This window comes from Zeus faber, assembly GCF_960531495.2.
Source record: "Zeus faber genome assembly, chromosome: 4".
Classification (NCBI taxonomy): Eukaryota; Metazoa; Chordata; class Actinopteri; order Zeiformes; family Zeidae; genus Zeus; species Zeus faber.
In genome coordinates this window covers 10,312,275-10,326,195 of record NC_137191.1, presented here as the reverse complement: position 1 = coordinate 10,326,195, position 13,921 = coordinate 10,312,275, and the positions used below count along the sequence as shown (strand labels likewise).

The 13,921-nt window shown below is 47.1% G+C and overlaps 1 protein-coding gene across 1 annotated transcript; it reads right to left on the bottom strand.

Annotated features, from left to right (window-relative positions):
* Positions 1-2,813: 2,813 nt before the first annotated feature.
* Positions 2,814-3,247, bottom strand: LOC307229057 (uncharacterized protein; the record flags this gene model as incomplete). Its single annotated transcript, XM_079998930.1, has 2 exons — positions 2,814-2,938; positions 3,154-3,247. Coding segments are annotated over 2 exons (219 nt in total), but the record flags the coding sequence as incomplete, so codon positions are not given.
* Positions 3,248-13,921: the final 10,674 nt, after the last annotated feature.

Here is a 13,921-nt window from a genome sequence, read left to right as displayed (position 1 = left end):
TTCTAATGCAATCAGAGGAGCGCCGCCGGGGTCGAAAGGGGCTGGGTAAGTGTTGGCGCTCCCTCTCCCGCTCCCTCTTTGTCTTCCCTCGATCACACCAAATGAAAAGGACTAGCGAGTTCGTTTGAGATGGTTTGCCCGAACAAAACTTCAGTGAGTGACCTTAAAAAGTACAAAGTTTGTACATTTCCGACGGACTGTCAAATGACTTTAGAACATTTTCATTTATTTATGATGCGTCATCTGAGGCTGGTGTCTGGGCTGCGCTGCTCATCAACACAGGCACAGTGAGTGAGCGAAGAAATGCAGAAGTGATGAGCTCAAATACGATGGTGGACGCAGGGGGAGGTGGAGGGAGCGCAGCAAGCACGCAGGCAGCAAAGCAGGTTGTGAAGCAGGTAGTAAAGCAGGCAGCAAAGCAGGTAGTGAAGCAGGTAGAGAAGCAGGTAGTGAAGCAGGAAGCAAAGCAGGTAGTGAAGCAGGAAGCAAAGCAGGTAGTGAAGCAGGAAGCAAACCAGGTAGTGAAGCAGGTAGTAAAGCAGGAAGCAAAGCAGGAAGCAAAGCAGGTGGTAGAGCAGGCAGCAAAGCGGGAAGCAACACAGGTAGTAAAGCGGGTAGTAAAGCAGGCAGCAAGGCAGGCAGCAAAGCAGGCAGCAAAGCAGGCGGCATAGCAGGAAGCAACGCAGGAAGCAAAGCACATAGTAAAGCGTGAAACAAAGTGGGAAGCAACACAGGAAGGAAAGCAGGAAGGAATGCAGGCAGTAAAGCAGGCAGCAACGCAGGAAGCAACACAGGAAGCAACGGAGGCAGCAATGCAGGCAGCAACGCAGGCAGTAACGCAGGCAGCAAAGCAGGACGCAAAGCCGGTAGTAAAACAGGCAGCAAGGCAGGAAGCAAGGCAGGCAGCAAGGCAGGCAGCAAGGCAGGCAGCAACGCAGGAAGCAACGCAGGAGAGCAATGCAGGCAGCAATGCAGGCAGCAACACAGATCGTAACGCAGGATGCACCGCAGGATGCAACACAGGCAGCAACGCAGGCAGCAATGCAGGAAGCAACGCAGGCAGCAACGCAGATCGTAGCGCAGGATACAACGCAGGATGCAACACAGGCAGTAAAGCAGGCAGCAAAGCAGGCAGCAACGCAGATCGTAATGCAGGCAGCAAAGCAGAAAGCAAAGCAGGCAGTAAAGCAGGCAGTAAAGCAGGAAGTCAAGCAGGAAGTCAAGCAGGAAGTCAAGCAGGAAGTCAAGCAGGAAGTAAAGCAGGTCGGGCAGGAGGGGATCGGCTGCTTAAATAGGCTGACGCCTAGGGCCGTGACAGCGTGTGGCGCCGTCACGTCGACAGAAATATAACAGCAGTTGAACGGGACGGTTCCACCCGTCACCAAACCAAACACGGCAAGAAGCAGAGAGACAGCGAGAGGGCGAGGGAGCCAAAAAAACCAACGGATTTTCCGGGAACGAGACCATTTTTATCACTTTCCTGGCTCGCAAAATTGCTTTCTCGAAACACTGAGCCGGCCTGTTTCGGCTGCGGGTGAGATGAGGGGTTCAATACCTCAAAAACGTTTCCACTTTTTAAAAGTTGGGAAGATATTTCTGTGTTTTGTTTTTTTGTTTTTTTTTTGGCGGTGAGGCCTCGGAAATGTTTTCATTTGGAACTTTGAGCGGTTCCCCACGCATACTGTATACTGACGGCAAAAAGATGCAGAACGTGTGTGTTTGACCGCACACATCTGTGCAAGTTGGTAATTAAGGCCTTTTAGGGGCACCTTAATTTCACATCCTTCCAATTCAGAGGCTGATATCTCTCTCCCAACTTTTTCGACTCAAGCTTTTTCTTCCGTTCCGTTTAATGTGTTGATCCATTTGTTCGTTCTTTTTAAATTATTGTTATGTCAAAACACCAGACTGTAGCAGGCAATCTCACTTCAAACATGGATTTTGGCGTGCGCGCACACAAAGAACGCGCGGGCGCACGCACGCACGCACGCACGCACGCACGCACGCACGCACGCACGCACACACACACACACACACATGCATCCTTTCAGCCTTTTGGTTTGGTTACTGGATCTATCTAAAATGGAAAATGGCTGAGACTGAAAGCTGTGTAACATCCTGTTAATATTTAAGCTGCACTGTGTGTGTGTGTGTGTGTGTGTGTGTGTGTGTGTGTGTGTGTGTGTGTGTGTGTGTGTGTGTGTGTGTGTGTGTGTGTGTGTGTGTGTGTGTGTGTGTGTGTGTGTCTGGGGGGAGCTCAAGAAAAAAAGATCCTTTGACCACAGTGGAAATAGGAAGTGCTGGACAGCGCTAATGCACTTTTTAAACCGTCTGTGCACTAGACCGCTCCTGACTGTGTGTGGACGTGATGTCAGTAGTAATGTCAGTAGTGATGTCAGGAGTAATGTCAGTGTAATGTCAGGAGTAACGTCAGAAGTTATGTCAGTGTAATATCAGTAGTCATGTCAGGAGTAATGTCAGTGTAATGTCAGTAGCAATGTCAGTGTTATGTCAATAGTAATGTCACTAGGTAATGTCAGTGTAATGTCAGTAGTAACGTCAGCTGTAATATCAGTGTAATATCAGGAGTAACCTCAGTAGTAACATCAGTGTAACGTCAGTAGTAACGTCAGTAGGGAATGTCATTAAGTAATGTCAGTGTAACTTCAGTAGTAATGTCAGTGTAATGTCAGTAGTAACGTCAGTAGGGAATGTCATTAAGTAATGTCAGTGTAACGTCAGTAGTAATGTCAGTGTAACGTCAGTAATAACATCAGTAGTATTGTCAGTAGTAGGATCAGGAATATCAGTAGTTATGTCTGAAGGTAACATGAGTAGGTAATGTCGGTAGTAACGTCAGTAGTAACGTCAGTAGTAATGTCAGCAGTAACGTCAGTAGTAACATCAGTAGTAGGATCAGTAATATCAGTAGTTATGTCTGAAGGTAACATCAGTAGGTAACGTCGGTAGTAACGTCGGTAGTAACGTCAGTAGTAACGTCAGTAATAGGATCAGTAATATCAGTAGTTATGTCTGAAGGTAATGGGCGCCGCCATGTCACAGAGCAACGTACGTTTCTCAGAGCAACACACACACACACACACACACACACACACACACCCAGAGCAACGTGTGTAATGTCAGCAGTAACACCAGTAGTAATGTCAGTAGTAATGTCCGTTGTAATGTCAGTAGTAATGTCAGTTATAATGTCAGTATTAATGTCAGTAGTAACATCAGCTGTAATATCAGTGTAATATCAGGAGTAACGTCAGTGTAACGTCAGTAGTAACGTCAGTAGGGAATGTCATTAGGTAATGTCAGTGTAACGTCAGTAGTAATGTCAGTGTAACGTCAGTAGTAACGTCAGTAATAACGTCAGCTGTAATATCAGTGTTATATCAGGAGTAACCTCAGTAGTAACGTCAGTGTAACGTCAGTAGTAACGTCAGTAGGGAATGTCATGAAGTATTGTCAGTAGTAACGTCAGTAGTAACGTCAGTTGTCATATCATTGTAATATCAGTAGTAACGTCAGTAGGAACGTCAGTGTAACGTCAGTAGTAACATCAGTAGTAATGTCAGTAGGGAATGTCATTAAGTGATGTCAGTAGTAACGTCAGTAGTAATGTCAGTAGGGAATGTCATGAAGTGATGTCAGTAGTATCGTCAGCAGTAATGTCAATAGGGAATGTCATAAAGTAATGTCAGTGTAATGTCAGTAGCAATGTCATTAGCAGTGTCAGTAGTAACATCAGTAATTCATTGGTAATGTAATGAGTAATGCCAGCAGTAATATTAGTAGATAATATCATTAGTAACATCAGTAATGTCAGTCGTTTTGTCAGTAGTAATGTCATTGTATCTTCCACGGTAAGGTGAAAGCAGCCTCGGTGGCGAACAACTGACAGCAGACTGTCAGTCGTTCGCTACTTTTTGTAGACACACTGATACACAACAGTTCTCAATGTCATTCATTATTGGAAATGCACGAAAAACATGCACGTATGCAAAAACACACACACACGCACGCACGCACGCACGCACGCACGCACGCACGCACACACACACACACACACACACACACAAATACACACAAAACACACACCTAATAGTCCATGACAAGATTTATCAGATCCAAAGCCTTTATCTCAGCAGAAGTGAGCCGCTGATACCAGATCAGCAGAAACACCAGCAGCCTCTTTCCATGGCAGACAGCTATCGACCAAACGCATATTTACTGTGCCCCCTCTGGTGTGTCTGGGGGTGTGTGTGTGTCTGTGTGTGTCTGTGTGTGTGTGGGTGTGGGTGTGTGTGCCAGTGTGTATGTGTGTGTGTGCCAGTGTGTGTTTGTACGTGTGTGTCTATGGTATACGGATTCACCGTGTTCATGTCCAAGGTTGGGCTGTGTTTGCCGGGGGGCATAAAGGTGACAGATGTGACAATAGAAAGAGAGAGAGCATTTTTGTGTGTGTGTGTGTGTGTGTGTGTGTGTGTGTTTGTGTGTTTGTGTGTTTGTGTGTGTGTGTCTGTGTGTCTGTGTGTCTGTCTGTGTGTGTGTGTGTGTGTGTGTTTGTGTGTGTGTGTGTGTGTGTGTGTGTGTGTGTGTGTGTGTGTGTGTGTGTGTGTGTGTGTGAGAGTGTGTGTGTGCGCCTGTGTGTCTGCACACTCTGTCTTGCTGCCGTTCAAAATAAAGTAAAGGAGACACGTGATGTCGGGATCAGACCATTTTAATGGAAAGTAAAGTGATAGCGGGGGTCGGCTGACATAAAGGCTCTTTTTCTTTGTTCATATTTTCCTCTTTATTTCGTGTTCTGTTCTGCTTTTGACGGCGCTAGAGATTTCTCTTTTGTGACATTTTGCCGCTCTCGCACCGCGGCGACTTTCTTTTGTTCAGTTCTGCTCACACTTCCTGCGAGATTAGCCTCATCTGACCCTGACCTCCGTGGACAAAACACGTCTTTTCCAATTAGTGTGTGTTTGTGTGTGTGTGTGTCTATATGTGTGCGTGTGTGTGTTTCAGATGTTCATTATAATTATCTCAAACACACACCCACACACACAGAGTGGAATACCTCTGTCCGTTTATTATGGGCAGCATTTGTGTTTAGTTAGACAGGGATCTTTTTGGGGGTGAGGAGGAATCCCTGGAGGGCGGAGTGCCGGCTCTGGATGACCACCCCAAGCTACTCCACCCCTCTGGTGTGAGGATGTTGCAGGTTTCTACATCGCAAATTTGCAAAGTTAAAGGACCGCCGGGATGGGATAAATGCATAGGACTAATCTCCCAGCGTGCATTAGCAAAGTGTTTGAAATAAAAGATTAAAAAGGAATTAAATAAATAAATTAATTTTCAGGCAACTCATTAAGTCGCGGTGAGTCAGTTCCAGCGAAGTGACTCAATGAGTCTCTCTCTCTCCTCCAGATTCGTCACTATTCACCAAATATAATTCCTTGTGTTGGCCTCCACAGGTTGTTAACGCGCTTCTGCCCACATTACGTTAGGTTTGTTAGGAGCGCTCTGCCAGACGTGCTCTGCCTATTGGTTCGGTTCTTCCTTCCTTCCTTCCTTCCCGCTTCCTTCCATCCTTCCTTCCTTCCTTTCGTTTGTTGGTTCATTCTACCTTTGTATCTGTTGGTCAGTCATTCTTTCTTTCTTTCCTTCTTTCTTTTTTCTATCTTTCTTTCTTTCTTCCTTTCATCCCGACCCGCATTCCTCCCTGGTCTCCCCGCTCCCCCTCTTCCTCTCTCCTCCTGTCTTCCCCCTCTCTCTTCAGTCCCCTCCTCCTCCTCCTCCTCCTCCTCCTCCCCGGTCTTTTGTAAATGGCTCGTGGAGAAATGGGGACTAAAAATACAACAGCAGTGAACCCAATTATCTGTCCTTTTTCACACTCCACCCAAATGGATTAACAGAACACGGGACAGGCTGCTTGCCAGATATTAGATACCAGTGTGTGTGTGTGTGTGTGTGTGTGTGTGTGTGTGTGTGTGTGTGTGTGTGTGTGTGTGTGTGTGTGTGTGTGTGTGTGTGTGTGTGTGTGTGTGTGTGTGTGTGTGTGTGTGTGTGTGTGTGTGTGTGTGTGTGTGTGTGTGTGTGTGTGCGCGCGTGCGCGTGCGTGTGTGTGTGTGTTTTCGTGATTCACTGAACTCAAGTTCTCCATTAAACACCGTCATTAGGGTGGTGTTCCTTTCACCAGGACGCCGCGGAACAGAGCAGAAAAGCTCTCAATTCCCTTCAAGAACAACTCAATCCATCGTGTCAAGCTCTTTGAAGACCCGTGAAGCACCGTTCCGAGCGCCACAAACTTTTAATATTTTGATTTTATTCCCAATTAAATGGAATGGGGATAAGGAGTTTAATTTGACTAACGTTGACTACTTTGTCAAGGTGCGAATGGTAGAAAGTCACTCGTCTTTCTATCTATTGGATAATTTTGTGTAGCATGACATTGATTGATTGATTACATTTTTTTTTCTATTTCCAGAATGAACCATTTCAAGACAAAAAATATCTATACATATTTTTTTAGGTAAGGCTATATTCATAAAGATGTTTTCATATATAAGTGTAATTGTATTAATGTATTTATTTTTATAACATAGGGTCAAATACACATGAATGAAATGCGCCTAAAAGGGCTAAATTGAATAAAGATACATCTTCGTTGCATCGGACCATTTAGTGCTGTCCTGTGTAGTCTGCCCAAGTTCTTCACTTTGAGAAAATAAAATAATGCCTTGTACCTTGAGGGCTACACAAGCTGTGTATTTTTCCGTGGCGAGAAACCCCACTGGCACAAAGACGGTAAGAATTTGCTAAATATTTTCGCCCTTTGTCAATGGGACAGTGCTTTTGTACCCTTGAAGATACAATGCTGTATTTTTTTCTACCATTCTCAGCCGGTGGATGCCGGGGGATTGAAAGCCCACGTCAACCCACTGTTGTCCACGTGTTAATGGGGAGTGAAGCGATGCACACTGAGTGTTGCTGCTTCCTTCAGTTATCGCTGCTTAAATATAATGTGTTTGCCCTCTCCGCAGGATAACCCACATTCAGCCACGTGCAGTGTTTCACTGTGTTTGTGCATTGCTGCGTGCGTGTGCGTGTCCGTGTGCGTGTGCGAGTTTTTGTTTGTTTATGTGCGTGTGTTTGGCAACGTGTTTATCAGTGTGTGTTTGTGTAGTGTTTACGGATTAGAGATGACTCGAGAGGAGTTTTCACTTATAGGACATCAGAGGGAAAATGGTAAAAAAAAATGCGATCAGTAATTCATGTTAAAATCTGAGGCTGTAATTAGAAAGCTGTCGTTTGGAATATAATTGTGTAAAAATATTTGATATCCACATTTTCCCGGTACGGTCTGCTCTACACAACAGCTCACAAGTCGTGTTTCGAGTGATAGTGTTTTCTCTTCTCCTCTTCAGAATCGTACAAACATAACTTTCCGAGTGTTGACAGCACATCTGGTGTTTAATGGGGTTGTTGATATTGCCTTGCCTTTTATTTTATTTTTTTTTTCCCTCCCGGTACATCATTGAATAAATAATAACCGGCTCCGTGAACACTAATGACTGCCATGCACATGTACAGCACTTAAGGCTTCCCCCGAGCGGGCGGCTGGAGTGTGTGTCTGACACTCCTCCCGCTGCTTTCGCAAGCTGGAGCAGTCAGAGCACGAGGGGCCGGGCGGAGACGCCAAGCCGCCAAGCTCGGAAATCACAGTTAAAAACCCTCCACTAATAAACCTGTGGAAGACACTGCTGTGTGTGTGTGTGTGTGTGTGTGTGTGTGTGTGTGTGTGTGTGTGTGTGTGTGTGTGTGTGTGTGTGTGTGTGTGTGTGTGTGTGTGTGTGTGTGTGTGTGTGTGTGTGTGTGTCTGTGTCTGTGTCTGTGTGCGTACGTACGTGAGTGCATGGTTCCCAGTGCGTCTTAATAAATGACGTCTGACATTAATTTACAAAAGCACACTAGGGCCAAACCTGCATGAACCTATTTTGGGTCCAATAGTGAAATATTATTGCCTGGTTGCTTGAATCGCGACTTGTGCTTTCGCATGTGTTCCGTGAAAACACGCACGCACGCACGCACGCACGCAGGCACACACACCCATACATTTTGATTTCCACACAGCCCCTGGAATTGGTGCACACCAAGGTCAGACAACCTGATGTTTGTGTCCACGCCCAAACTTGTGTTGTATATGTATAGACGTTTCTGTGAGTTGATCAGTAGTTGATTATCGAAGTCCGAGAAAGACACAATTGGCACTTTGATCCATGTTCCTTGTAGACTGAAAGTACGAGCGTTGATGGGATTGGTGCCGACTCTCTGCTCAGCACATGGACCTCAGCTTCTCCTTCTGCTGAACAGAACAGTCGAGCTCCCGCAGGGCGAAAAGAGGACACAAAACAAAAGCCTCCACCCCGGCTTTTTGGACGTTTCCAGAGAGCATCAGATGGCCTCCGCTCTATTAAACACTCGTGCCAAACGCGGCGATAAGAAAGACCAGGGAGACTTAAAAGAAAAAAAAAAAGAAAAGGACTGCACGGACTCCAGCACGCGGGACCGAAAAGAAAAGCACTTCTGTCAGGGTCACGGTGATGGTGCGGATAGTGCCAGAGTGAATAATTCAGGACCATCTAAAAGTTCTTGCGAGTGAGAGATTTTTATATCTCCCACGTACGATCGGGCGGAATGATGGCACCAGGCGTCCATTGTCTGAAAGAGCGGGTGCGGGAAAGGAAAAAGAAAGGAGGTGGGGGGGGGGGGCAAAGCAAAAGAACAGGAAGCGGCGAGAGGTGACGGGTGAAGAGCCAGAAAACAAGGAAGGGAATGGTGACGGAAGAGAAGACGACGACCATTTCAGATACTTGTTCTGTAAAGATGGAGTGGCGTTGTGGCGGGATGAGCAGAAGCAAGGGGAAAAAAAAAAAGAAGGGGCAAAGCGGGGGAGGATGGAGGAGCGGATGGAGGAGGGAGGTTGACGCTAATGCCTCCCGGAGTCAATGCATCCAGCTTTTAGGAAAGCATTAATTAAACATCGGCTGAGGCAAAGCAGCGGGAAAGGCCACGGTGCATCACACTAAACGCCACTGACAGAAACAACGAACACTGATTCCCACCTGACCATACCCGTAACCCCCCCCCCCCGCCCCAATCTGGTGATGACAGGTATGCTATGACCCCCCCCTGCTCCAGCACTTGTCAATCGGAGACATTGGAGACGGCGAAAAGACGCCGCCCTCGTCCTCGCCGCCGCTCACAGGTCGTTTTCCTTTCCACGCCGCCTCCCGCCTCTGCTCTTGCGCGTCGGCGAGGATTAAAGTCCGACGTCACGTCCCTTCAGCAGCTTAAGCAAAGAGGAAACGGGAGGAGGAGTGTGTAATGCTGTGACAGACGCTTTTGTTTTGGTGCCGGGCGGGAGCTTATTGTTATGACAGGACGCACAGACAGGGAGCAGAGTCGGCGCGACGGTTTCGATTGCGCTCGCGCCCGGTGAAACGCTCCGATTTTGAACTGCGGATCCTGACGCGTCGCGCGTGTCTTGTGTGTGTTTTGTGTGTGATTGCTGAGTCTTGTATGAGTCCACGAACATACAGGGGCCTGAGCTTGGCATATATGAATCCTAAAACGGTATTGATTCCCAAATTTTCCTTTTTTTTCCCCCTCAATATTCCCACAATTTTTTCCAAATCGCAAATACCCTACCTCTTTTGTACTTTTCCTCCCTCTTTTTGTATTACTTTTGTACTATGACTTCTACTTCTACTACTAGTTGTATGAATTAGTTGAATAGGTATTATTCAATACCTGCTTGGCTCAACTCGTTGTGCATTCCTTTTTTTCCCTCTTTCTTTCCCTCCCTTTTTGCCTTTCGATAATCCAGCCGGAAAATCCACAACACACGGTTCCTCATCATATGGGCTTCCCGGCCACTTCTTTTGACAAAAGAATTCTGCGGACCTGACTGTGCTCCGTGCAGCGCTCCTCCTAATGACTCTGCTTGATGACGTAGAGCCAGCCATAAGGTTTGGAGGCTTAAATGAATCAGCGCAGTGGTGTGTGGTGGTGGAAACAACGGACACCTGGTGCTGCCAGGTGTCCAATGAGGCAGAAGTTTGCTTGAAGTAATTGAACTCAATTGAATGGCAAAGTTAAGTGCTACGATCGTAAAATAAATATAAACATAAATAGACTATAGAAGAGAAGAAGCAATATCTGACTTGGTGAGACCCCCCCCCCCCCACCTCTATGATCTACACATAACAACTACTACTTAAGTGTTTAACTGAAGAAATTTAAAAAAAAACCACACAGACACAGACACGACATTATCAAGTTTTATAACAGTTCATTTTCATTCCTCGTCATATGATTATCAGGGAGGTTGTCTTGGCCGGTGTATTATTGATCAATTTGATACAAGATAAATGATTTAAGATACTTCATCTGTCACTTAAACCATAAAAGTATGTTGCACTGAAATGATAAAAAGGGTTGTGCATAACATTTTATTATTATTATTATTATTATTAATAATAATAATAATAATAATAATAATAATAATAATAATAATAATATTAAATAGGGGAGGGGTTACAACCCCCACCCACCAGAATCTACGTCCTTGACCTCATGCACTGCAGTTCATCTCCATCAATAATAACAACAAGCCCAACTGCTCGCCCAAGGAATTAACATGCGTCCCATGTGAACCCTCCCAGAAAACAGAACAGGTGGCGGGGACGCGGTGCGCTGTCCACGGTGCTGAGCCGAACTGAGCCGCCCTCCGTGGAGCCGACCGCAGCCCCCATCCCTCCCAGCCAAAGTGACATACGGGCGGAGCAGATCCGACGCGCTGCTCCGCACTCCACCTCTTTTGCGCAACTCCGCCGCTGCGCGGAGTTCTTTTTTACGCGCGCAAAAAGCGGGGTTTTGCGCCCAAAGGGGGAGGGCGCGGCGCCGAGTTCCCCAGTTGCGCGCGGGTCAGGATTCCGGGATAGAGCGCGCCGGTGGATCCAGAGCACCCAGGGCACCCAGAGCACCCAGGGCACCCAGAGCACCCAGGGCACCCAGAGCACCCAGGGCACCCAGGGCACCCAGGGCACCCAAGAGCCGGGCGGCGAACACCGGGGAGACGCGTCTTGTCCCCGCAGAGCAGCAGCAGCTTATCCCTCTGGTTGTCTCCGTCTCTCTGGTATCAAACAGACCGGGCAGCGGAGCGGCGATGCAGCCACAGCCCAGGTGGACTTTGCTGCTTTTTCTCGTCGTTTGGACGAGCCGAGGTGAGTTTGGCGTCTCCGGTTAAAGTGTTGAGGAATGGAGATTCCGTCCACCGCAGCTGATTAGTTAATGCCGCCATTCGCACTTTGAGGCGCGGGTCGTTTGGTTTATTTGCTATACTGCTGTTCAGGCAGAAGTCGCGGTTTGAAAAATGAAGCGTTTCAATGACGGAGGCAACTTTTGTCCTTGCAATCAAAAACAGGTTTATTCCCAAGTAGGCTGCGGTTAATCCATATCTCGTTGTGATTGTGACGTTCAGGAGATCTTCACATTGCGGCTCGATTTCAAAATACATTTTAATAATGTTACCGAAATAATGATGTATAAATAATGATAATAGAATAAAATAATACATAATTAAATGCAAAACTGTATTTCCGTTTAATTCAAAGAAACAGTTGGATGTGTCCGAGTATTTAATAGTGAAAGTGACTGCTCTGTTTGGACTACTTATTATTGGGTGTTGAGAAAGTTTGCACTCAAATTGTTTTACTCAATTGACAGATTAATAAATCCGCTCAGGGAATGGAAACCTTCCCCTTCTGTAGGTGCTGAGCAACAAACCCGTTCATTTCAAGTTCTGCATTTTGTGAAATAAAAACGTTATAAAAAATTTTTTGGACTGTTTTTGTGCAAATATGGAGGGTAAATGTAATAATAATAATAATCATCATCATAATAATAATCATCATAATTATCATCATCATAATCATAATAATAACAAGAATAAGAATAATAAAAGCTATTAGGTGCGATTTGTGATCTCAGAAAGGAAGCAAGGAGGGAGGGAAGGGGCTGGAAGGAAAGGAGTGAAGGAAGGAAGGAAGGATGAAAGCAAGGAAGGGATAGAGGGAGGGAGGGAGGGAGAAAGGAGGGAAGGAATGAAGGTAGGACGTGAGGGAGAGAGGGGAGGAAGGAAGGAAGGAAGGGAGAGAGGGAGGGAGGGAGAAAGGAAGGGAAAGAAGGAGGGGAGGAATGAGAGGGGAGGAGGGAGGAAAGAAAGCAGGCAGGAAGAAGGGAAGGAAAGAAAGAGGGAAGGTAGGGAGAAAGGAAGGAAGGAAGGAACAAAGAAAGGAAGGAAGGAAGAATGGGAGGAAGGAAGGAAGGAATGAAGGAAGGGGGAAGGAAGGATTTGAGAGCACCGATTGACAGTGTCTAACCGCCCAGGCAGACAGTCGGGGTCTGACCTGAAGCCGTTTAGCAGCATAACTGCAGATGATAATTATGCGGCAGCATTTTCGAGCAGTAACATAAACATTTGCTCCGAGGGGCAAAAATAACATTATCTGATGTAAGCAAAGCCGCAGATACGTTTTTATCACACACATCCTATTTTCCATGTGTGACCCCTGGGGCTAAATGCCCCCCCCCCCCCTCTCTCTCCCTCTATCCCTGTCTCCCTTACCTACCCTCTCTCGCCCTTTGTTCCAAAAATACCAACTGGAATGGCAATGAGCAGAAAAACACACACACACACACACGCACGCACGCACGCACGCACGCACGCACGCACGCACGCACGCACGCACGCACACACACACACACACACACACACACACACACTCAAACACACACTGAAATATGTGCATATGTAAATGAATAAATACCTATCCACACCCTTTCTTTCTTTTTTGAATATTACACGCCGCACGCTTCCTTGGCAACGTGACCCCCGTTCGTCGGCCTGTGGGTTTATTTGTGTTCTTGTCACTTTTATTTACAAAGCTGCCGCTCTCTAAATGCATTTGAATGCATGATTGATGATCCAGTCAGTGAGCTGTGCCGCATGTTAATGAGGTGTGTGTGTGTGTGTGTGTGTACAGTGTGCGTGCGTTGGTGTGTGTGTGTGTGTGTGTACAGTGTGCGTGCGTTGGTGTGTGCGCGCGCGTGTGTGCATGCGTGTGCGCGTGCTTGTGTGTGCGGGTGCTACCGAATAGGGATGGCCGTCCTGTGCCGTAACAAGGGCTGATGCCGCGGTAACATTTATAGAACGCAACGGAGGAGAGAGTGGGGGCAAGGCTGAGCAGAAACTGAGTCACGGGGAGACGCTCTCCCTCCTCATCCGGCTCGATAAACAAGCTGCGTTGTTATTTCAAATCACACTCCGAATAATCAACAAGCCTGTGTTTTCAACCCGGGAAGCGACTTGGACCAAATGGTGGCGATAGGCGCCGTGGGGCAGTTCTCGGAGGAACGTCCGGCGCACCATCGTGGTTTTGTGGTCATTTCTTTTCAACGCGAATCTCTCGATGAGCAGAAGACGTTATGTGGAATAAAGTCACTGACGGCAGATCCGTCCAGGCGCCGCCATTAACTTTATTATTATTAAGACTTCAGAGGGTCGGGAGCGAAGATCTGTATCTTCCGCCGGAGCCCAAGGCGTGCTTCCGCCCGTGCGGGATCTAGATGGAACCACGTGAGGTCGACCTTATATCCGGGGAACTTATTGAAATCGATCTCACCCCACCTCGCGGCTGGCGATCCCGGTGGGAAACGGGTGGAGTCCTCTGCGGCAACCTCGGGCGAGCGCACGGGGGGCGTGGCTCGGGCGTGTGCGGCCCGCTGTGACTGCCGTCCCACTTTTAATGTAGATCATCTCGGCGCCTCTCTCTCTCCTTCGCGGACGTTGGAGGTCGTT